At 42.2% G+C, this 26,649-nt stretch overlaps 1 protein-coding gene across 3 annotated transcripts in view; it reads left to right on the top strand.

Annotated features, from left to right (window-relative positions):
- Window positions 1-26,649, top strand: part of LOC144771763 (arylsulfatase D-like) — a 713,936-nt gene that overhangs the window by 399,597 nt on the left and 287,690 nt on the right. For all 3 annotated transcript variants that reach the window (XM_078656059.1, XM_078656058.1, XM_078656061.1), the window contains exon 3: window positions 12,792-12,913. In XM_078656059.1, the coding sequence (XP_078512185.1) occupies window positions 12,792-12,913 (122 nt within the window). The remainder of the gene's footprint in view (window positions 1-12,791; window positions 12,914-26,649) is intronic.

The raw sequence follows: 26,649 nt of genomic DNA, 5'->3' as shown, positions 1-26,649 counted from the left end.
AAGCCCTATAAATCATCACACGATGAGGCCAGAAGGAGGCGTGGCCAATACCATCGACTATATAGCATTTCTTCTACTGCCGCGCTGGGGGACACAGAACTCTGTATCTGGAGACTCCACACCCCATATATCATTACACGCTGAGGCCAGGGCGAGATGTGGCCAGAACCATTGGGCTACAAAGCACTTCTCACACTCCTGTGGCTGGTACTCACATGGGATGCACCTGGTCAACACCCAGGCCTAAGGCGGGCCCATCCCCACCTGTCAGTGCTTGGATGAGGCTAAGCTGGGCCACCCCTCTAACTTATTGCTTTCGGTAAGGTCACATTTGTTGTTACAAACTTTTGTAAATTGAACCATTTTAGTTGTTGGACCCTAACAGTTTTATTGGTTCATGTGAGCTCCACTGGACTCACTCTTTTTTTGCTGGGCTGTTTTAAACATAGTCTGGCCAATATTGGATTACTATCAGAGATGCACTTAATTACTGGGCCTGGACCCTGCTGTATGAATTATAGTTGGCCTATGCAGATCAACTCATATTCATAAGTTAGCAAGAGACTCTCTTGGGTTCCACCCATGAGCATTGTACAGGTATCTTAATAGTAATACAAATATAGCTGTTATTTGTACTTGTATTATTGTTGTGTTTTGATAGAAGTGTTGCTTTTTGTTTTGATCTCTAAGTCATTCAAGGCGATATTGCAAGAAGAGAGTTATATTACTATTGTATTTGGCCGTATTGTGCTCAGAAGACCTGCAGAGACGTTTTTAGTGCCTGTCCTCTTGTAATAGTGAGTAGTGCAGTAATATCTAGTATCCTCCTTAATGCCTTAATTGCTTTTTGAAAGTAATCTCAAAATTTCATTATAGACAAAAGGAAAGCAAGTGATTACCCTCAAGGTGCCACCAAAATATAAAGTTATAAACACATGCAGCTACTAATAATACTGTAAACTCCTAAAAGAGGTGGTGCTAAAACAGGCAATCAAGGGAGTGGAGGCGAGAGCAGGTCCAAAGTAGCACATTTTTACCAAAGCCAGTAAACCCCATGGTAAACCACCCTCCGAGGTGGGCCGAGGGGACGGCATTAAACACCCATTGCAGGCATTTGCTAAGACTGATGCCCCACTCCTGATTACTAAAAATATTACACCTCAGGATGCTCCGCAAACAGGCATGGCCAAATCGAGCGACAATACCTGACCTCAACAGAAGCCTCAACCATCCACAAAACCTATAGATAGCTCTTAGGGCATCAAATGCTCTAATAGACTGGAAGTTGTGTACATTGAGGAGCACAAGGAGCTTCACCCTCCAACTGAGCAATCTATTGTCTTAAAAAGTATTCATAATACTTGTAATTCATAGTCTAAATCAGCCACTGTTTTTAACAAAGTGCAGATAAAGGTCTTTAACTTTCTTATGGGTGAAGTTAACCATCTCAGTATACCTGTTACAGACCTGACCAACAAAATTGCTGAGATTCAACTCATCTAGGGCTAATCCCGAAGGAGAGTCAGATAAGGCCATTCACCTTCAATCTAAGTCATCTGATAGATGGGCATGCCACTAAGACATTAGTGTAATTCCTGTTAGACTCAATGCTGGTGAGGTGGGGGTCAAATGGTGTATATATATGCATTCAAAGGGGGTTGAACCGGGAACATCATCTCTGAGGGGACTGACATTAACTTGTAACTCATCCCAAACTAATAAGAACATGGTCAACCACCAAAATCCAATCCCACAAAGACAAATGCCCCCACTTAGCCACCTTAACTACAGCCAGGGCAAATAATGGGTGCATACACATTTTCCTTGTGGCTCCCCTATAGCAAACCTACCCAGTGAACATGGCACTAATTTGTTTGATTAATGTACCACCACTAGTATTAGGAACAAGAGAGAACCAGGACTCATTAAAAACAAAATCATACATTGGATGAAATACATCAGACATTGTTACTCTGTTATTATATTGGATATTATAGATGCTAGAAGTTGCTCTAATTGCCCTTTAGATTTTATTGAACTACGGATGAGGGACTCTTGGATAGAGGAGTGGCTAATCAAACTTGATTTAAGTGCCAAACTTCAGGCTGGCTCTGATGTACATTTTAAACTCAATGACCCTAACACTATGTTAATCATTTGAATTTTATACACAGCAGTACCGTTAACACTGTGGCTAGCCTACCAACTCTGTGTATTGATCTTACTGAGGACATACCCAGCAAGGATCTTAAATACGTTGATTGACTCACACCCTACGACTGTGTTATTCGAACAGGTCCATTGGCATCTAGCAATTGTACTTCCTGTGGCATCTCATACAAACTCACTGGGACTAGATTTGAAATTTTCCTTTCTCCAACACATTGCGAAGAACTTAGATGTAGATACTTAAATGAGGGATTGCCCTAGGTCCACTTATATTAATTCAAATCTAAATAATCAGATTGTGAACTTAAACTCCTATCCTGGAATGTCACAGGACTCCCTATATGTTTTTGGAGCCAGATTGGCCTACTTTTATCTAACAATGAGTTGTGCCAATTTCAGGAGACCTAGAGAGGTGACCGAGCCCCATAAATTAGGATTTTTGACATTTCACCTTCCAACTATACCGGTTAAATGAAATCAGGAAGGGCCTCTGGAAGCCTGATCACATGGATTAGAATCTCCACCTATTCTACACTGATAAACGTGTATAATGGTTCCTCAGAGAGCTTAGGTTTGTCACTGAGATATATCAATCGACACACATTTAATTTCTATAATATTTATAATCACACTGCAGATAGAAATAAAGTCAGCTGTACTGACCCTGTTAGATGACCCTTTAGAACATCACAAAATAATTATGGGGGATTTTAATACCTCTTTTGAACCAGTTATTGGCCTATTTCAGATAACTCAAGAAAAGGACAAGGTGCTTGGGATTCCTTACCTTGACAAGGAACCATTGGAGATTTGCACAACGTACGCCACTCAATGATTTCCTCTGTCTAGAATATGGCTTAAGGGCTTGAAATGGATGGTCTATGTCCGACAGGAAGAGGAAGCATACCTTTAAGAGGGGCAAATATGTTAGTTGACTAGATTAAATACTGTTAGATACCAGAACCTGGTATGAGTTGATAAACTTCATCATAATAGATAGTCATGATAGCGATCTTAATGCCTTAATATTGACAATGAATTATATGTGACCTAAGGATTTCGGTTTTCAGGTACCTGAGATCATGAGGTAACCCATCGTTGTTTATTCCTGGAAAACTGTAAAATGGAGAAGTATCATCCTAAATTACATCATGTAAAAATGTATGACCTATTCTGCACAGCATTAACACCATATGTCCATTTACATCCCAGCAAAATTGTGATGATCTAGATTCACTATTCTTTTGCTACTGCCTTAAAGGAATGCTTGGACAATTCAGAGGTAAATGACCTTATGGATATTCAGACGGGCTTTAGGCCTAAAATAAGCACTATTGACCAGGCCTTTCATCTCAAGCTGATAACCTAGAAATATACTAAGTTATTGAAGGACCGCATGTATTGCATTTGTGGACCTAAAAGTAGCTTTTGACCTAGTGTCCAGGAAATGACTTTGGGAACATCTATGAGCGATCAGGGCACCAGAGTCGCTGGTCCACCACATCGCTAGAACTCACAAGGGCATTTACGCACACATGAGATGAGAGGGAGTTGACAGAGTGCATCCATGTCACTTCAGGAGTTAGACAGGGGTGCATCCTGGCACCAACTATTTTCTCCATTTACTTGAGCGATCTTAGTGACAGTAATGGAATGTATCCACGATGCCCCAAAATGTAATGGCGACCCTGTTCCTGCTTTGTTTTTTGTGGATGATATCTTGCTTGTGTCTCGCAACGCACTATGCCTCAAAGTGATGGAAGAATTCCAGACCTACTGTGAAAACAAGCTCATAGACATAAATAGTTTAAAAATTAAATATATGGCCATTAACTCCCAAAAAACATATAGGGATAGGTTAGTGATAGTCAAATCCACTGCTTGTTCCAAGCGAGTACCTCCTATTTGGGGATCGGGTGGATTATTGATCCTCTTGAGTCCCAAATATCACAAAGAGTAAGACAATCAAGGCACACAGAAGTGTGGCTGTTCTTAAGCATCACATGACCTTGCACACCAGGGCTATATCTCAGGCCTTGAAGGTGTACAGGGCTGTTAGAAATGGGGGTCTCTAGTTAGCAATGATTTGCACCTTTGTCCAAGCATGGACCCTTCTTCCTAGTCAGGGTAAGGGGTATACACTTCTAAAATAACCCCTGCATACCCCCTTGGTAACTTGGCAAAAGCAGACAGGCTTATCTCAGAGGCAGTGTGTAGAACATTTGTGCACACATACAGTAATACAGTGAAAACACTACAAATGGACACCACCACAGTTTAGAAAATTAAGTAATCTTTATTTAAACCAAACAAGACCAAAATAACAAAAATCCACAATACAGGAATCAAAATGTAATCCTTAGTAGGCAAAAACAGTCCTGTCTATAGCAAACTATGGATGCAACACTATCAACACAAAGTACCTTGGATGCATCAATCACAGTCACAGTCACAGAAAAATAGCCACATGGAAGGTGATGAGTCAATTCCTTATGCCTAAGAAAGGTGATGCTTCGGTTCCTTACTGAAGGGGAGGGGTTGTGTCAGTTTCTTGTTGTGTGTGCAGGTGATGCATCAGTTTTTCACTGCGGCGCCGGTGTTCTTGAAGACTTGGCGTCCAAGTGCAATGTGTTGCACACCAGAGGTGAGGTGTCACTTTGCAAGGCTTCACGTCCGGCGTTGGTGCTGCTGGCTGTGCGGCGAGGCTTCGCAACGCCCAGCATCTGTGCTGGGGGCAGCATGGCGAGGCATCCAATCACCCAGCGGGACTCGGCACAGGTGTGCATTGCCTACGGTCTGTTCCAAGAGTCTTTTCACTGTTTTGCAATGCTTCACGATGGTTCTTGCAGAGAGCAGCTGCACAACCCACTTCTGAGGCCTTTTGACTGCAGGAGGCACCTCAGGCATGGGTAGGGCTCACAGATGGCAGAGTCCAGCAGCTCCAGCAGAGTTGCAGGAAGTCTTTTGTGTCCCTGAGACTTCTTAACAGGAGGCAAGCTCTATTTCAAGCCCTTGGAGATCCCAACCTCAGACAGCAACCAGGAAAGAGACAGTACTCCTCCTCAGTTTCTCCAGCTCTGCTCCATGGTAAAGGTTCCCCTTGATTCCCAGAAGTGATCTTTGAAGTCTTTTCTATCCTTGAGACTTCCAACAGAAGGCAAACTATACTTCAAGAACTTGGAGAAAACTCTAACAGCAGGATGATGAAAGTACAGTCCAGTCCTTTCCCTGCCCAAGACAAAAGCAATCACAGCAGGCCAACCCCAACAGCACACAGCACAGGGGCAGTACTACTCCTCCGGCTTTCCCAGTTTTTCTTACTGGCAGGTTCCTTAGTTAAGCAGTAATCTAAAGTTCAGGGGTCTGGGCCCCACTTTTTTTAGCACAAATTCCTTTGTTCTCTAGTAGCCAAAAACTCTTTGCACAGCCAAAACCATTTCTGTCCTCTCTGGTGCAGCTGGCTGGCAGGAGGTGGAGACAGCATTGTCCAAGGCAGACCAGGCCCATTCAGGTGTGAAAAATCTCCTCCCCCTACTCTGAATGCAGCCCAGGTCTATTCAGCCCAGCCTATCCAGAAAAGGAAGAAAACACATCAACCCCCCCTCCCCCCAGTGGCCATCTGAGAGAATGCACATCCCCAGCCCCTGTCATTCAAAAGTCAGACAAGCAATCCACAAACCAGCAGAGGCACACAGGATGGCAAAGCAAGAAAATGTCACGTTCTAAAAGTGGTATTTTCAAACACAGAAATATAAAAATAATCTTTACTAAAAGATGCTTTTTGCATTCTGGGTTCAGGCATACTAAACGCCATCTTTCCATTTTGTCCCTATGGGAAGTTATATTTATAAGATGTTATAAGTAAACTCCCATTCTATCCTATGGCACAGATAGCATTTCAATAGTCAAAAATGAAAATGCTGGTATTTCACTATCAAGGCATGCCTCACACATCAGGGTATGTTCTACCTTTCACATACACTGCACCCTGCCCACAGGGTTACCTTGGGCCTACCTTAGATGTGACTCACTTGTAAGAAAAGGGAAGGTTAGGTCCTTGTAAGTGGGTGCCCTTGCCAGGTCGGCATGGCAGTACTAAACTGCGCACAGACACTGCAGTGGCAGGTCAGAGTTCCATTTACAGGCTGCTCATGTGGGTGGCACAATCAGTGCTGTAGGCCTGCTAGCAGCATTTGATTTACAGACCCTGGGCGCACACTGTACACTGTACTAGTGACTTACCAGTAAATCAAATATGCCAGTCATGTAATCCATCCATCAATCCATCAAAATAATTTACAGGAAGCGCATATGCACTTTAGCACTGATCAGCAGTGCCCAGAGTCATAAAACCAACAAAAACAGGTCAGAAACAGCAGGCAAAAAAGCAAAAAGTCTGGGCCTCAACCAGCCGAAAAAGCCAGGTCTAACACAAACCCCTCCCAGCCAAAAGCTAGAGCAGACTAATCAATCCCTTGACGAACTTGCCTGCTTGAGGCGATAGAACCTAGACCTGGCCCACAACAACCAGGCCACATTCTGGTTCTACGCCTTGCTAAACCCAGTTGGTTCCCTCTGTCCATACTCTCCGGACCAATAAGCTAACCAATGGAGAACCCTTCTCCTCACCTGTGGACACCATCTGTGCAGCACCTAGCCTTAGCTTGCTCACAGGTGTGTCCCAGCAGGGAGACAGTACCCACGTGGCCAACACAGAACTTTGGGGGTGCAGAAGATTCCACTGCACTGAACATAGATGAAAACTCTTTAGTTAGATTGTTACTTAGTCTCCCAGGGAGCGCCCCCTATTACTCATTCCTTTTGACCTAGCTGTAAAAGAAAGTTTACCAACTCGCAGCATTGTATTTAGAGGAAAGGTTTGGAAGAACTACTGGAGTTGAAGGGTTCATACTCCACATCATGGATTATACATGTTAAAAAATGGTTTGCAATTTTGGGCATGTCCACCCTATAGGATAAACCCTAGTAGTTGCAAATGATGTTAAAGGATATGTTAAAGAAGACGCATTAGGATTATGGGTCGTAATTTCATAAACCAAAACGGCACAAGTGCACAGTGACTGACAAATTTTTACAATTCAGACGTTCTTCTGCCATTGAAAGGTTTTTAGATTGCATCACCCCAAACAGAGCAAAAATTGAACTTCTCAAATTCCGTTATGGCACTCTAAAAACTACACTTCTAAATGGACAATGGTAGCACAATTTGCACTATGGGTGATAACAAAGTATTTGAAACAGTTACTATGTTCTTTTCTTCTGTAATGCTTATCAAACTGCAAGCCGAATATGGATCTGACCCCTTTGTATAAACTTGGACCTCCGGTCATTCCCTGGAGGCCTTTCGGATCACTCAGACTGACTCTTCTTAATTAGTTGTGTTCATTCTGAGCAGATTGGTGCACAGTGTATGGCTTTCTAAGAACAAAGTTGGGAAGGACTTGTAACTAACTACAATAGATATGTTTGCAGCTATTCAAGGCTTGGCACTCTGGCAGTGGTTAGCATTTGTAGAATGCCCATGTTTGCTATTATACTTCTTTTCTGTTTGTAAAAAATATTAATTCTAATGTACAGATTTTGTTGGATTTTTTTTAGATGCTTTTTGTATTATTATTATGTATAACCAGGCTAGCTATGTGCTTTATGAACTTGGCTTGAATTAAACATATGTGACTTGACTCAATATATTTGAGCTATGGAATTGTATGACCTCTATCACATGACAAGCAGTTGAAAATAATTGCTTTATTCAGGTTAGCATGTTTGTTGACCTAAATTAAAACCCAAAGCAACTATGGAGCAAGCTTCATTTGATCAATCGCATAGGTTAAGCCAAATTTCTCAAGCACAAAATATGAGGCGTAGAAGGTGAAAAACATAATTAATGCCTGCAAATTCGGTTATCTTCAATTTGCAACCCCAAATCCCTGCCACATAAATCAAGCCCTGTAAGCATTTATGTTCATATATTTGAGTGAGTGGCCGAATTAGTTTGTTACTCACACTCCTATGAAAATTAAACAAAGCGCCCACAGAATGATTAAAATGCAGACATCTATTCGAGATACAGTGCAACCATGTTCTGCATGAAACAAATGACCCCAGATAAGGAAAGTTGTTTATCTTCTCAATCTGCTTCACCTTAATGTGGATAGGGCTCATTTTCCTTGTTTTCAGTTTACACACCATAAACTTTGCTTTTGAAAAGTTTATCTCTAGGATTAGGTTGTTCATAAACATCACAAAGTTTGCAATTACTTATCGTAAGGCGGGACTGCAATTGAGTTGATCTTTGGCATGCCCTTCACTGTAGATTGCAGAAAGGCATTTAGAACATTCATGTACAATAAAAACAAGATATTGGCCAACACACACCCTTCACATGCTCCTTGTGCTAAGGCAAAGGGCTCAGAACATTCTCCATGCAGCCAATACCTTACTGAGGCGGTGACCCCAGAATACAAGGCCCTTAGGAAATCAGCCAAATCTTCATCCAAACTCTAGTCTGTGAAAATATTCCATAATTTATAGCACTTTACTTTACTGAAGGCACTACTGAGGTTCATGAAGGAGAGCAATAATGTCCCCATTCTTTATTTACTGATCATCCGGTGTACAGTTAAGGCACTGTTCTTGGGTACCAAGCCCTTCTCTGAAGCAATTTTGGGATGGGGGAAATCACCGTGGCCTGCTCAACTCAGGTCTTGACCCTACTATACGCCCTACAATCTTGACTATATAGTCTAATAGTGAAATTGGCCTATAGCATCTAGGATCTTGTCTACAACATTTTTCATAGACCCTGACAATCACTGCAATTTGCCAGGAGAGGTTTGTTAGTGGCTGCACAATTTAATGCATGGGTTTCCAGAGCTCTCTATTCTCCATATAAAGATCGGGATTATGTTTATTTAAATGTATTCATAATAAATTTACAGCTGCATTTGAAATGTACTAACCTCATCGTCACACAATCACTTGTCAGAGGAAAAGCTTGACACTTGGCTATATGATACCCTGGAAGGAGTCTCACTTGGTTGACCTTACAACAATTCAGCTAACCATTTAATGCTAATCTAAACTTGTGCATGGAACAATGGGTTGTTTAACAAAATATCACTGACAAACATATCAGTGACATAGCAACATAGCAAAAAGATATTGAAAGCACAGATATTAACTGTTGTTTGTGTGTAAAGTCAGCAATATCAAGAACAAAATATGGACAACCACAATATTAGCATGAAATACTTACGTACATAACATTCTAACTATTATACACTATATTAACTTTAAAACATATATTAACTTGAAAAATAATGCTATGTTATAAACATATAGATGTATTATAACATGTACATAAATGGTAACTTACAAACATTAAATATATACTTCAAAATCTCAAAAAATAGAAAACCTTATAATGAAAAAGGAAAGTATCATTTAAACCTAAGAATACAAATAATTATTAAAATGACACACGATAGATACTGAAAAAGTGTAAACAATAAAATTAACATAACAAATTGTAAAAATAGTTTACTTTAATTAAAATTAAAACATATATATCTGTTTAAAAAGATAATAAATGTAGATTTGCAGGAGTCCCATTTCAGTACTTCCCCATCAACCTGACTTAACAGTAGGGAATGTGTTAAACTTCCATGGAGTCCTGTACACTATTCCCATTCCAACATAATCAGCAGAAAGGAAAGTGTTCGACTTGGATTGATCAGATTTACTATTTCCTTCCCACTACATCACTACAGTGTCAGCAACAGCTGGGAAAATGAAAACATTAGAATGATGAGATTGAATTTTCCTAAATTAAGTTAGTAAAAAAAAAAAGGTAGCATATATATATCTATATCTATAGAGAGAGAGAGATAGCATAAAACTATATTTCCATAAACATATACAAATATTGTTTATATTTATTACTGAAAACGAAAAGTAGTAGAAAATTAACATAAATGTATGTATGAAATACTAACTCACATCAATTGCAAAACTTAAAGTAGATTTAAAACGCATCCCACCCAATTATACTGAAATTCACAATATTTAAAAAAAGAAACGATATATATATTTAAATATTGCACACAACACACTAAACATAATATCATTCATCAGAATCCATATTATTAAAATATTCAAAAAGTAACACCATTATCTAATTAACTATTACATAAATTAGTACCATATTTTAAGCATTATTAAATACCTACATAAAATTGGTTTATTAACAAATTAACACTTTTAACAAATGTATATTTAATTCAAAAAGTATTTGAAAACGTCTCCCTTTATTCCCCTACAAACTCAACAGCCCACAAAATAATTACAGAAAGTAAAAAAATAACCCTTAAGCTCTACAACTATTCTGTCCATTTACATTTTTGGAATCACAATATTTTTCACACAATATTTGTCTCACGATATTTTTTTAAACACTATTTTGAAGGAATACAAAACATGTTGCAGGATTTAATATACATGACTTTAAGTACCATTCCCATGGTGGAGTGTCTTCCATAGATGCAGAAATCCTCAGAAGCCTTGAATAAAACTGGAATGAAAACACATAGTGCTAGAACTGCGATATGGAGCATTTATTCATCTTGCTCAAGAACACTGAAATGGAACAGATGTAAGCAGTGGCTTAGCAAGGGGGAGTGGGTGTTGTGGTCCTCTCCGGGCAGCATGTGTTTTGGGGGCAGCAGCCGCCCCACTGCTCTTACCTGCAGCCATCACAGGGGAGCTAACGCAGGAATAACCAGCACTCCCCCATCCACATCAGCTCTTTCTGGCGGCAGTTACCACAATGGGCGGCAAAAGGTTTAGTTATGCCACTTAGAATAAGGTGCTACAATTATGAGGAACTGTAATAACATCATACATAGCGGAAAATAAGTTAGATTAGGATTGAGACTGGTATGGCAAAGTTATGGTTGTAAAAATATTTTTGGTGGTACACGGTCTTTGAACTTTCTTCATGCGATTTCACGATTTGGACGGGCATACATAAGACCAACCCCGTTGATTATAGAATCCATATTATTAAAATAATCAAAAAGTTACACCATTATCTAATTAACAAATACATAAATTATTACCATATTTTAAGCATTATTAAATACCTAAATAAAATTGGATTATTAACAAATGAACACTTTTAACAAATGTATATTTAATTCAAAAAGTATTTGAAAACGTCTCCCTTTATTCCCCTACAAACCCAACAGCCCACATAATAATTACAGAAAGTAAACAAAATAACCCTTAAGCTATACAACTATTCTGTCCATTTACATCTTTGGCATCACAATATTTTTGACAAAATGTTTGTCTCACGATATTTTTGAAACAATATTTTGGCGGAATACAAAACATGCTGCAGGATTTATTATACTTGACTTTAAGTACCATTCCCATGGTGGAGTGTCTTCCATAGATGCAGAAATCCTCAGAAGCCTTGAATAAAACTGGAATGAAAACACATTAGTGCTAGAACTGCGATATGGAGCATTTAATCATCTAGCTCAAGAACACTGAAATGGAACAGATGTAAGCAGTGGCGTAGCAAGGGGGGGTAGGTGTTGCGGTCCTCTCTGGGCAGCATGTGTTTTGGGGGCGGCAGCCTCCCCACTGCTCTTACCTGCGGCCGTCACAGGGGAGCTAACGCAGGAATAACCAGCACTCCCCCATCCACATCAGCTCTTAGTGGCGGCAGTTACCACAATGGGTGGCAAAAGGTCTAGTTATGCCACTTAGTATAAGGTGCTACAATTATGAGGAACTGTAATAACATAATACATAGCTGAAAATAAGTTAGATTAAAATTGAGACTGGTATGGCAAAGTTATGGCTGTAAAAATATTTTTTATGGTACACAGTCTTTGAACTTTCTTAATGTGGTTTCACGATTTGGATGGGCATACCTAAGACCAACCCCGTTGATTATAGAATCCACAAGTAACCAGGAGAAGGGTTCCCTGGAGCGTTAAGTTAGTGTCCATCAAGATTTTTAAAAGTCACAATTTTATCCAAATTGTGAATAACAGTCACATCTAGTCATTACTGTAGCATTTCGACTCATGTATAACATTTCCAATATTTTCTTACATGAAGGTATTTTTTTTATCTGTAGTTGACTTGTTTTAAAAAAAATGATTTTAAGAATGTAAGACTTGTAAATTAACCTGTTTTAATGATATTGTAAAAACTGAACGTGATCTTCTCTGCAGCAGAAGCACCTGCAAATATATAGGTGGGAACGCAGTGACATATCCACTACTTGTTATGCGTGCTGGAGGTTGATACTGCTTTGTACTTAGGAAATAGAATACAGGTTTTTGAGTGTTGATTTACCTTTAATTCAGTCAAACATTTTGAATAGTCAAGTATGCGGTTGAAACTTGTGCCCTGAAGTTTGTCTGCCCCTCTTCTGTAGTTTTGACACCAATCTAACTATACTCCTACAACATGTCCTTTGGAAGGCTGTGTTGATTGTAGAAGTGATTCTTCCTTCCTTGTAAACATGTTTTACCGCTGCAATGAAACGCCTTGTAACCTGATTGTTTGGCATTCCTTTTCAGAACCCCTAATATTGATGGCTTGGCAAAAGAAGGAGTGAAGCTTACTCATCACATTTCTGCTGCTCCACTGTGCACACCAAGCAGAGCAGCTTTCATGACTGGGCGCTACCCATCCAGATCAGGTATATCACAGCACATGCACACACTTACTGAACAGTCACCTTGCAAAAGAGAAAGAGAGGAATTTAAATTACATTGGCCTTATTTCTCCTGATTATGTGAGACCTATGCAAGGAACCTTTGTGAATACTCTAGCGATTCGGTTAGGGAATATTCAGTGCATTTTCTATGAGAATCTGTGTCTTACTCCTGTATTAGATGGTTATTACACCAGATTATGCAAGCCTGATGTGCAAATAATTTACTGTGAGGACTTTGGTGTGACGTGTTCATCCATTTCTAAGCTGCAAAGATGTTTATCAAGCAGCATTGTGCTGCTCCTTGCATATATCAGCTGGGGTAGAGTGCAAATGTGCGTGAGGGTTCACTTTCAGCATCAAAATAGCATGTGTGTGTGAAATATGAATCGTAGCTGCTGGTTACTTCTTTGCAATGCTTTGCAACGCACTGCATTCCTTTCAGTGGCCTGAAATCCTTAGTAAATCTGGCCTGTACTATACAATTTGCAACTAATTTTCAAAATAAACACACATAGTTACACAATATTATATTTGTACCATGTGCATAGAATTGCAACTAGAGTTAACGGAAAAGCATGTTGTGAGCTTTGCACAGCATTACTTCAAAACATATAACATTCTGTGTATAGGACGTTCGGAAGAGCCTGAAAGTTAACATATTTCATCAAAGCTTGGGACCAGATAGGGTACCATTTGACCTCTATAAACATAATTTCTCAGCATGGATTCAATTGTCGACTGTTTTAATTTATGTTTATACATCAACCACTTCCTTAGTCCTGAAATTATCTTATAGAATTCCACTTTAAAAAAAGAAATCTTTAAAATCAAAATTATTACTGACCGAGCTGCCAAATTGATTCTTCAGCAAAGAGCTTGGGGAGAATTCACCTTGCGAGACTGCAAGAATGGGCTGATAAAGCAGGGATTGTATCAATGGTGCAGCTTGGATTCCTAAGCGGGCTTTACAACAGGGAACTCTGTCAAAATCACTATTTACTTATGGAAAATGATGTTAATAATAAAAAAATAAAAACCTATCGGGGTTAAGCCCAAAGGACCGGGGCAAGATAGGGCTATTCAAAATTCAGAACACCAAGCAATAAACCTGGCTCCGTACTACCATACACTCCTACTACTCATGGAGTAACGAACAGTCAACTCTTTTATCTGTCCGAATGGAATTTTTATTCGACCATTCCTGTTTCTTTAAAGTTAATCAAAACTATTTTTATTGGACTGAGATAGAAACATAGACTTATCAAATTCACGCATGAACTTACACGTATATACAATTCACAATAACATACACTTAAAGAAAAAATGGACTTAGAAACTGTGAAAAAATTATTAGCAACAGCTTGCAACATGACAAAATCAGCAAATGAATTCATACATAAATCTGATGCAAAACAAATTTTTAGAAAAACTCACATCATATATAAAATTTAGTAATAAACATGAACATATCAAATGTTATGAACTACATATGTAATTCCAGCTCCAGCGTTAAGAGTATCTGAATAATGTATCAATCCTTTATCCAATAGTTTCCTTCAACACTCGCCGCATTCAGAATTAACTAAATGCCTCCCAAAATGCCAACGCGTTTCAAGACCCAGGCGAATAGTACTGGGACTATCATCAGGGCTTCATATAAATGGATCGGATATTCCACAAAAAACAAAAAAAACAAATGATGCAAAATCAGCGTCAACCGGAACTGACTCTCTCTCTTGTACATGTAACTAACTTAGGGGCAGATTAGGATGGCGGACGGACCTTCGTCCGTCCGCCACTCCAGAGGTGGAGGGACCGTCCGCAGGGGCAGCCGCGGTCCCTCCGTGCAAATTAGGATGTGACCGCCACCCTGGCGGTCACATCCTGTATTTTTAACATTGCAGCGGGTGCTGCTTCAATGTTAAAAATGCATGATTTACATTTACATGCACAAAGCGGCAGGCACCGCGCGGTGCCTGCCGCTTTGTGCATGAAAATGTTGGGGGGTACCATAGGTACCCCCCATGTGCAACCCCCACCCCCTGACACCCTGGAGGCCCGCAACGGGCCCCCAAAAGCCAAAGTCCACATGCTTTTCCACGGCGGAAAAGCCGCCGCGGAAAAGCATGTCACCCTGAACATCCTAATTTGGCTGACGGTGTCTTGCAGACACAGTCACCAAATGACCCTCCCCACCCCGCGGATCAGCGGCGGACGGACCTGCTCTCCGCCGCTGGTCCAACCTCAATCCCACCGCCATCCTAATCTGGCGGTGGGTGTTGTATGTGGCTGAGGCGGTTAATCCGCATCCTCCAGGCCGGCGGTGGCTTCCGCCGGCCCGGGGGATGCGGATTAACCGCCATCCTAATCAGCCCCTTAATGTGTACCTATTTTCTAGATTTGGAGCAGCCGCTCCAGCTCGTTTACTCCAAGAGTTATTGGCTTTTTTGCCACTGGACTCATTTATGTTACTGCCTATGAGGCTCCCTTAACTTTGCCAGTATAAATTTCTGAAAAGAAAGAACCAAAGTATTGAATATATCTACTTCTACTCTCGACTTACAACCCGAAGCACCAAAAAGATATGTACTTTTACTGCAGAGTATGGGCAGGACTGAGTTCCTTGAAGACTCTTTTTTTTTACAAATGAAAAAACGATATTGTCCTCATTTAACAATGTATCCAAACAGGCAAAATGCATGAAGCACTTTAAAAGACTATTAGCAAGCGGACTTACTTTACCGCATCTTCACCAATTTAAAACTCTTGATGCAATGGACTATCCTTTTGCTCAAATACAGACGTGCTTTCCCTCACTAGTATTATCTATAAGAAGTACAAACGTAAGCGCTCTTAAGCATACGGTCGTATGTTTTTTAGTATTGTAATTTTTAACCAAACAAACACAGGGGCAAAAAAGTGACTTACTTTTCACTCAAAAACGAGAAGGAATATTCAAATCATGCACCATGCTAGTTGTGACTCAACTCGGCATCTCAAACCAGAGCACTTCCTGTTTGGAGAGCTATTGTTCATGGGAAAAGGGATTTTGCCCAATCAAAACGCTCTAAAGTCCATCTTTTTGCAAATGCTCAAGAATTGTATTATGGGATTTGTAGTATACACACTACACTCTGGATAATTCAGTCATACCATTCAATCCGTGGAGGCACTATCAAATTTTAAAATGAGATAAGCTTCCTTTCTCAATAATGCAGCATCAATGTCAAAATAGCGTTTTGGCTATTCATTGCTCTCAGTACCAGTAGCAAGTAAGCCTGATCAGAGAGACTTGTATACATCATGGCGGGGGGGCCGCAGTTCAAAAGCTGCCTTCCAGGCCAAACTGACGAAATATGCATGGGAGGGGGGGTCCCAGCTGGAGCCCAAAAGGATGATTAACTGCAACTGACAAATCTGAGCCTGTAGTGAAGACAAAGGAACCAACTTTGCAGGACATTCATGAAGCCATAACCACCGTCCGAACGTCCTTGGAGTCACGTATTGACACAGTGTCCACTGAAGTCTCTCTTATCAGGGAAGATATGCGTTCAATGAACTCGCGATAAAAGGATGTTGAAATCAAGGCGACCTCACTAGTAGAAGATAAGTCAGAGTTGCAGAGAAAGGTAGATGATCTGAAAAAGCACGCTATGAAACTGGAAGTGCAGTTGGATGACTATGAAGAGCGCTCCAGGCGCAACAACGTCCGTATAATTGGGGTGCGGAATGGGTGGAGGGGCCATCTGCTGACCTTTTTGTAGAAGAGTTGATCACTCCAACTTCTTCTCAGTGGAGCGAGTGCACCGGGTGCCAGGAGGCTGACCAAAGCCTGTAGACCCCCCCAGACCACTTCTTGCCAGGATCTTCAACTTCCGCGACAGGGATGTCATCTTGCAGTGTGCCCCTCCGCCCCGCTGGTGGAATTCCAAAACAGTCACATCACTTTCTTCCCGGACTTCACCCTCAAGGTGCAACGATGAAGTTTCCTGGAAGTGAAGAAGGTGGTCCGCGACAAGGACTTGAAATATGCTATGATGTTCCTGGCCAAGTTGAGGGTGGAATCGGAGGGGAAATCCTGGTTCTTCACCCCCCGGAAGAGCCATTGGACTGGCTGAAGGGATTGCACACGGCGGGCCGCTGCAACACCCCTGTGTGGGATGTGAGGAGAGACGGTGATGCCTGAGCTTCTGGGGGCGGCTCACCACATCGAGATCTGAATAAGGCGATGGGTAGTGCCGAATAACTGGCCTGTATGTTTTCCCTTAGGGAGGTGGAAGGTGTTTGGGTGGATGGAGGGCTGTGGGGATGCAGCTGCCCCCGAGAACTGCGTTGGACTTTTGTCGCCTGGAGTTTGAATGTCGTATATGACTTTGACGACCCTATCTTCTTAAACTTTTCATGTTCCCCTGCTCACTCCATGGGCAGTGAGGAGTGTATATTGGGCCCTTGCCGATGCTCTTAGCCTAAACATGTTAGGCCTTAAAGTAGATATTGGTATGACAAAATTACTCCGGGACGGGTGCTCGGTTCGGCTGCACGAACCCGTAAGTTCTTGGAAGGGTGGGCGATAGGCACTCTCCTAGTTTGGGGGGCGGGAGGTTTTGTTACCGCCGAGCAGGGAGTGTAAATGTAAATGTCCAGTATTTGTAAAGCGCGGACAATTGCCCGAAGGTGTCAAGGTGCTGGGGGCCCTTGGGAAGATTAAGCAAGCTATTGCCCAGAGTCTCATGGTGCTGGGCTGATATGCCGTCGGCACCAGGGATTGAACCCTGAGTTCCTGGGTTACGGTGTCAGTTGCCCTGGCCACTGCCCCACACCTCTTCCAACGGGAGGCAGGGTGAGGGGGCTCTCGGAAGCTGGGTTGGGGCCGGGCGGGAGGTGATTGTAGTTGTGTGTTGATTTCAGTGTTATTTTTGTTCATGCATGTTATCTCCGATTGGTCTCGAGAGCAGGATGGGACAGATGAGGTGTTTGTAATGTTCTCATCGGCTACAGTGCTTAAGAAAGCAATGACATCCTTCCCTTTTCCCCTTTGATGTGCTCCTCACTGGGGTACCTTGCACCTTTGACACCGAGTGATGGGTACCATGCATAAACAGAAACTCAACTTGTTATCCTGGAATGTAAATGGGCTGGGAGATAAAATTAAAAGAGGGGTGGTTCACCAGTTCCTGAAATGACACTCACCTGATGTTATTCTTTTGCAGAAGTTGGGTAACGGTTGTAAGGCCCTGTCTCGGTGGGGATTCCAGATGGTTGCTCACTCCGCCTTTGGCTCTGGTTCCCGAGGGGTGGGCATTTTAGTGTGTATGTCCTTCCCCTTGACTGTCACTATGGTTCATACGGACCCCCTGGGCTGGTTTGTGGCAGTGTCAGGGGTATGGGAGGGGGCTGCCCTTAACCTGGTATCAGTGTGTATTCCGCCGGGTTTACACCCACAGGCATTTATTGACCTTGGTGATCTTCTCCTGAACCTGCCGGACTGGAGATTGTTGATTGGGGGGATTTTAATTCCATTGTTTCTGATTCCCTGGATCGATGGCCCCAAAAGGACCTGCTGACATCACACAAACTCATACATAATTTTCTGGGGGCTATGGTCTAGTGGATGTCTGGAAGTGTCTACCCCCCAGTGATCTACAATATACGCATGTCCCAGGGCCCCATCGCTGCATATCGCGCATAGACTATATACTTACACTCACAAAGCAGATCCACAATGTCAAAGATATTCAACATTTGGCTTGGGGGATTTCGGACCACTCGCCCGTGCTGTGCAGGGTGGAAGTGGGGGAAACCACGGTTGGCTGGGTGGCACCGCTTAACCCCTGGTATCTTACTATTCCCTTCATTAGGGATAAAGTACTGAGCAAATGTATCCTCTATTTTCAGGTGAACCAGGGTTCGATCAGTTTATCTGTCTCCCTTTGGGAAGCCTAGAAAACTATAATTCAGGGGGTAGAGTTGGGGCAGATTGCTGGACAACGCAAGGAGGAAACTGCAGATCTGGTGCGCTTAAAGGGGGAGGTCCTGGTCTTAGAACACACAATCCATACGCAGGACTCGGAGGAGTCGAGTCACAAGCTCCGTATTAAGATGAAAGAATACTCTGACTTGGCCACTGACTCAGCTAAAGCACATTACAGGGCGACTCCTAGCAGGATCTATGACGTAGGCGATAAGGCAGGCAAGCTTCTGGTGTGGCTGGACCGCAGAGATGGGGCGAGGCACGTAGTGGTTGAAATTGCCACCGACCAGCATTACCGTGTTACCGCACCACAAGACATTGCGGATATGTTTGGAGAACACTACCACTCCCTATATACTTCCCGCACAACCTATTCAGAGGAAGAGGCTTCATCTCCACCCCGCGATATTTATGTATCGGCTCTTACTGCAGAGGACAGCTCCGATCTGGAGTGTGACCTCACCATGACTGAAGTTGAGATAGCCATCCATGACTTATGTGGGGGTAAAGCATCGAGTCCCAGTGGGATCCCCATAGAATTATTTAAGCTGACTGCAAACATGACTGCCCCTTATCTCACGGACATGTACCAGGAGAGTAAAGAGATTGGAATTCTTCCCGAGGACCACAGGAGGGTAAAGAGATTGGCATTCTTCCTGAAGACCACAGACTGGCTACTGTCAATGTCATCCATTAACCGGGCAAGCCCTCAGATCAGTGTTCTTCATATAGGTTTATTTCGCTGCTCAATTGCGAGGCTAAGATCCTCGCAAAGGTTCTCCCCACTTGTCTGTTGCAGGTTCTTCCCACCCTGATCCACCGGACCAGTCTGGGTTTATGCCGGCAAGAAACACATCTCTTAATCTCCGCCGACTACAAGGTGTACTCTGCAGGTCAGATACTATTAGAGAGGATGCTGTGGTGGTGTCCCTAGACGCTGCATCGGCCTTCGATACCATTGAATGGCCATACATGTTTGCAGTGCTCCACAAGCTAGGATTTGGCCTGGAATTTATTAAATGGGTGCGCCTTTTATATTGCCAACCATTGGCGCAGGTGGTCGTCAATAATCGGAAATCCCCTGTTTTTTCTTTGGATAGGGGCACCAGGTAGGGCTGTCCTCTGTCACCGATCCTCTTGGCCTTGGAGCCCTTGGCGGTGTGGATCCGTCGGGACCCTGCTATCAGGGGCGTGAGATGGAGTCATGGCTAGGAGGACCTCATATCATTGTATGCGGATGATATCCTGCTTTATCTAGCCTCCCCAGTAAAGTCACTTAACGTGGTAATGGATATATTTCACATCTTCGGTAGATTCGCGGGATACAGGATCAACTGGTCCAAATCTGTGCTCTACTTCCCTGGGGTTGCCAATTAACAGAGGCTGTGGAAGGGTTTAAATATCTGGGAATCTGGGTATCCAAAGACCTGTCTCGATTCTATGAGACTAACCTTCGGCCTCCGCTAGCACATCTTAAATCTGAAGTGCAGCACTGGAAGTCGCTTCCCCTAACTATCCTGGGGCATGCGACATTAGTTAAGATGATGTCCCTCCCCCGAATTCTGTATGTGCTGCAGAACACGCCTATTTCTGTTGCGGCATCGTATTTCAAGGAACTAGAGTCTTTAGTGCGGGAATTACTATGGGAGGGTAAGCCTCCCCGCATCGCCACGCAAAAACTCACGTTGGGATAGTTTGACGGTGGCATTGGGCTTCTGGAAAAGAAAAGGTATTATTGGGCCTCGCAGCTTGTTGCTATCAATCAATTCAGATATAGACGGCACGATGACCCGGCCTTTCGGATAGACCGATGGCTCCTCCCAGGAGGTGTTTCGAGGGGGCGTTGTATAGACAATCTCCGACAACCGCCCTGTCTGGTCCAACTAAACATGCTGTGCAAGTAGGGAAAAACGCTGCTAGAAGCCTGGGTTGGGTGGGTAAGCTCACCAGGGCCACACCACTCGGGTACTGTGACTGGTTGGGTCGATTGTCGCATTCCCAGGGGTTCGATAAATGGGAGGTCATCGGTATCTCCAGATTTGGGGACAAATGGAAATCAGGCGAGGTCATACCATTCTCCCGACTGCAGCAAGAATACAAAATGGCCAACTCTGAACAGTTTCACCATCTCCAAATCAGGCACACTCTGCTTGCAGCTCTCCATAAAGGGGCTGACCTCCCTGCGTCCTCTCTGCTGGAGGACAGATTATTGGATGGCGATTTGCCTGAGAAGGCTATATCTCTCATATATAGGAAGCTCATTAATAACATGCTCGATCCCCTGATCCTCCTTAGAAGTAAATGGGACCATGACGTGGCTGGGCTGGATGACGAGGAGTGGCGGGCTGCGGTGGCATCTCTACGTGAGGTCGCCATTTTCTCCAGATTCCGATTGGTCCAACTGAAAATCCTTCACAGAACATATTTGTCTGGACCCTCATTCTTTCATATGGGCTACGCCAAAGACAGCAGTTGTGCACAACACTGTGGGCGTAGAGGGTACCTTTATTCATACTCTGTGGGAATGTGCTATAATATAGAAATATTGGGAGGGGCTGGCACTTCTGATGGAGGAGGCACTGGGACAACAGATACAATGTAACATCAAAGTGATTTTATTGAATATTTGGGACCCCACGGACCTCAGCACTAAGTATAGAATTTGGGTGGCTTTGGGCTTCATGGTGGTCAAGCGAAATATTGCACGTCTATGGAGGGCCCCGAACCCACCCAGCATTGCCGATTGGGCCAAGGACATGGACTGATGTATGGTGACGGAAGTTCCTATTTATGCCTCTAGGGGGTGTCTGACGAAATGGTCACAAATATGGGGGTTTTGGAACACTTTTCGAGGGGATATATGTGAACCAGCTGGAAGCGGAGATGAGGGTGCTGCTGAAGTTGTATAGCATGTGACTCCTGATGACATTTATAATGTGCTGTGCAATGAGCTACTAATGCCCTATCAATGTGCTCCACGGATCATCTGAGTAATGTTGTGCTTTGATTGTTTACATGCCTATTTTTCAATAAAGAAAAATAAAAAAAGAGACTGGATGAATAAAACAAGGATGACACAGTTGCACTTCTGTTTCAAGCACTAATATCACATGTGGATGCTGTCACTTGAGTTTATAAAGTAGAACAGTCTAACGTTGTTCCTAAATCACCACTGGTAAATAGCAGAAGAGGGCCATCTGATGTATGGGTGTGGCAATTTATGGGACGCTACAGATGGATCAGATCAGAAATCTGCAGAGGATGTACTCTGTAAAATGATGCGTTACAACATAGGGACATCCACATATTTTACAATATGGCGAAACTACTAATTAAGACCACATTCCATTATTGCGTACTATACTCTTTATCGTGGCAGATGATACCTTTGGCAGACGATTTGATTCACTGAGCAGCAATTAGAAGGTACTGCCTTCATCATTCTGTGTTCAGTTTTGTTAATCGTGTTGTTTTTCCCTCTTCTAGTACCTCTGACAGATGCACACCGTCTTTCAGAAGAATTGATGTTCATTGAAATTTAGACTCATGGACGATGGTTTGAAAAAGAAATGCATATGCACTATTTGGCTAACATTATGACAAGCATGGTCGAATTTTCTAACTGTTCGATGTATTGAAAATACACTACATTGAACAGCAAAACAAAAGTGCAAGGCCAAAGAAATAGCATATTTAGAAACTGGCTGCACAAAATGACAAGTATCTCTTCATTTGGAAAACAAAAGATGACTGCTTAAAGTATATCCACGATCCTTGGCAATAGTTTGTACAATTATGTTTGGATGTATCTCATCAGATACGTAGTCGAATTATGGAACTAGCACATTTTGCTTCATTCAAGACATTTCACAACCAGCCCATTCTGTCGGAGGACTTTCTTCAAATCCACTTTCACTGCATATTGCTTGGCCCAATAGAGTCCCCCATCGCCAATAATTTAACAAACTGCACCCCTCATGACACCTAATGAAGTGCAGGCTGGCAATGAAGAGCATTTGTTTTGCTTTCCAAACATTTTCATTCTTGAACACTATCCTCCCATTGGTTACTTACCCCCATGTGATATACTATGCAAAATATTGTATCGAGTTTGAAAATTAGTACAACGATTTGAAAAAACATACAATATTGAAGAAACAATCACAATCCTATTAATATCCATAAACATCAATACACCCCAACAATGCAATACTGACATAATATTTGGAAACATTAAATACATGTTAATATAGTCAACATTTGAATATAAAACAAAAACAATGATGGTACACCTGTACAATCACCATTAACTCTTTGATATCACAAATCTAGGTGGACATGTTTAAAATGTTAAAAATGAAACTACTGCTGGAGTAAGACATGTTCCAGGTAGTCTCACACACTTTTCAAGAACAGCTCCAACAGCGATTTGACAAACATCAGTAATGCCCACATCTAGCATGTCTCAGGTGCAAGGAACTGTTTTGATGGCAGTCATCCACAGCTCCTGTTAACTGAGCTGAAGCAGAATATTGCACATGCTCCTGAAAGAAGTCAGGACACACACCTCATGTTTCTCCACATCTTAAACATACTCCATCCTCCTTGGTGGAGGTTGTTATCCTAGAGTATAGGGACTACAACAGGGCCATCAACAACGCTTTCAGCAGAGAAAGTCACCAGCCAAACAAGGATGACCACCAGGGTTGACTTTATTCCTCTGCCTCACGCAATTTACTCGCTCCTTTCAGTCCACGATAGATACATATCTGACCAAGAAAAGTACATGAAGAGGGAGAACATGAGCTACAGTTCCCCCTGTGAAGTCTCCGGGCCTTTCTTGTGAGGCCACACTAAGCGAAGAGAATTGAAGCAAGTAGCATTTTTACCTGTGGCTCACATAGCTTCACAGAAATAACACCATGGTGCTGCTCCAGTTAAAAAAAACTATTGATGAACATAGCATAATGACCATAGAAATGTAAACCAATAGAGGAAGGGCTATGTTAGGGGGGAAGTAGTGCAGGAGATTAAATAACATCTCTTGAGCCTATGTCCTAATTGTACTAGCTTTAAATGCGTTATGTTCAGAGTTGACAGGGAAGAATAGGAGGAGAGCATCCAAATAGAACTACTCCTACAACTAGAAGTGGTAGTATGTCGGCATACGTTAATAAAATAGTTTAACATAATTATGGTGTCCTTAATATTTTTAACAAACACAATATCCAGCTGTGTTGATTTTCTATTATTAACTCATTTTGGGGAATGCTTTTAAACAATTTTAGGGCACAATATTCAAGGTGACATAACAGGTGTATTTGTAAACTGCACTATTACCCGAAGGTGTCCTGGCGCTGAATAACAGATGTTTATTGTTACCCAAATCAAAGGTATATTTACTGAAATGCATTGCAATGCAATGCGGCCACCAAAGTTGGTGTTGCGCTGCGTTATGCAAGTGAGATAGAGAGCAGTAAAGCGTCAGATCTACAGAGATATGGCACTGTTCTGCTCTCTCTCAAGGACTTGTGTTCAGTCAGGCTGCCAAGCTCCATTCACACACCACCTCATTCTAGTGCTAGGGTATCTGCGTGAGTCTAGCATAGGTTTAGTACCTGAAAGGTACCTCTCCAGTACAAAATACTATGCTTAGACTAACGTGTAATCTTTTCCTACTTTGTATGTGTGCTGTATAGTGCAGCACACATGCAAAACCAGAAAAGTTTGGAGAAATAAAAGCATCTCTCCTCAAATGCCAGTGTCAAACAGCAGTTTTTTTCCGTGTAAAACCCAGTGCACTTTTGTAGTAGATATGATTTTGTTTAAAAAAATGTGCATGCCTATTTACCACCCATACAACACCCTTGTGACCCTAAGCACTGTCTAGTGCCGGGAGACCCTGTTGGGTAGCTGAGCGCTTAATAAGTGTAATAATAATAATAATATTAAGCAATGCAAAGTAGCACTAGGCTCTGCTTTACCTCCTGTGAGTTTCCACTGCAAAACCAGCTTTGCACTGGAAGGGAAATTTTAAATTAGCATATTGCACCTATTTGCAACACTTTTGTGATGCAAACCAAATACAAAATGTTAGTATATATAACTCTTACTTTAAGACATTCTAGTACCCTACCAGAGAAGCATACTCAAACATCCATAACTTCCACTAGATGTCATGCACTGAAAGGAGTTCACCCAAAATGACCAACCCGCCAGAATGATGTCATAGCAATGACCATAGGCAGTCCCCTCAAGCTCTACCAAGTGTAGGAAAACACAAAATTGGAAAGAAGTCTTACTGCTAAAACTGCAGCTTAGCCCTTTAGACAGCAGGACACAAACCAAGTTAATAATTAAAAATACAGACTAATTACATTAAGTAAATGTAAATGTGTTGTATTTATATAGCGCCTTCTACCTGGAGGTCTCGTAGTGCTGTATTTATACTGCTGTGGAACCCTTCCTGGCTTTCCTGTGAAATGTCCACTCCTGGGCACCCCCAAGGTGAAGCCAGGCATCCAAGCGCTGCTGGGGCCGTTGTGGAGATTAAGCAAGCTATTGCCCAGAGTCACATAGTGGGACCCATGATTAGACTAGGCACCGTGGCGAGAATTATCAGGTCCGGGAAAATTGTGTCCAAGAGCCGCCGAGGCGGGAATTGAACCCTGGTCCTGGGCCAGACGTCTGCATCAGGGTCTGCCGCTCTAACCATTGAGCCACGCTTCTCCACAGGTACATGGGGCTATACTGTGAAAGGCCAGACAGATTTGTCATTTGTAAAATGGTCGAGGCAGATCAGTGGGGTCATGATGTGAAATGTATGTGGTGAGAAGGACACTTTGATACATCTCTCTTCCTCTCTCTCGCGCTCTCTCTGTCTCTCTCTTTCTCTCTCTCTCTCTCTCTCTCTCTCTCTCTCTCTCTATATATATATATAACCTATGGACAGCCTCAATACCAATCCTGGCATATGCGGATGATGCGGTCCTAATAGCCAGAACGGGTGTTGCGCTCTAACACCTAATACATGCCTATGTAGGGTTTATGTCATCACTAGACCTAAAAGTTATTGAGCCTAAATCTTTCGTTATGGTGTCGGGTGCTTTACTTCCCAATAGGCTACCATCTTTTTATATAGAGACTAGAAAATTAGAAATAGTGTAAACGTTCTCCTATTTGGGAGTTTTATTTGACAATAAACAATCCTGGTGCAAATTGTAAAGTTCAGGGCCACAACAATGGAGAGAACTTGGGTTGCAATTCCAGTTTTTGGAAAAAAACTGGGATCCAAATATATAGGGACGATAAGGAAGATTTACAATGGAAAAGAAATTTCAGTAACAACGTACGGGGCTGGATTGTTGGGGCATGGTTCTAATAGACCCCATTCAAAAGATAGAGGATTTTTTTTTTTAAAAAGGCTCACATCTCTTCCCGCATCATTTTCGAATTATGTTTGCCATTTAGCATTTGGTTTCCCTTACATAACAGACACAATAAGACTTGCACCGATTATGTTGTGGTATTCAATTTGGAGAAGAAATAATGTGGATGTCAACAAGACCATCTTACAGAATTGCTTGTCATTAGACAATGCACATAAAATTGCTAGGCTAGACTACGTTAAGACCACATTATACACCACATTATATATCCCGGAACTGTATACAAGCCCAGGTTCTTGCTCCAAATTCCCAAAAAAGAAACTTAAATCCTTGTTCTTGACTAAGGCAGACTATGCTAG

Source organism: Lissotriton helveticus, chromosome 8 (assembly GCF_964261635.1).
Source record: "Lissotriton helveticus chromosome 8, aLisHel1.1, whole genome shotgun sequence".
Taxonomy (NCBI): domain Eukaryota; kingdom Metazoa; phylum Chordata; class Amphibia; order Caudata; family Salamandridae; genus Lissotriton; species Lissotriton helveticus.
Note: the sequence above shows the minus strand (reverse complement) of the source record. Positions and strands in the feature narration are given on the sequence as shown.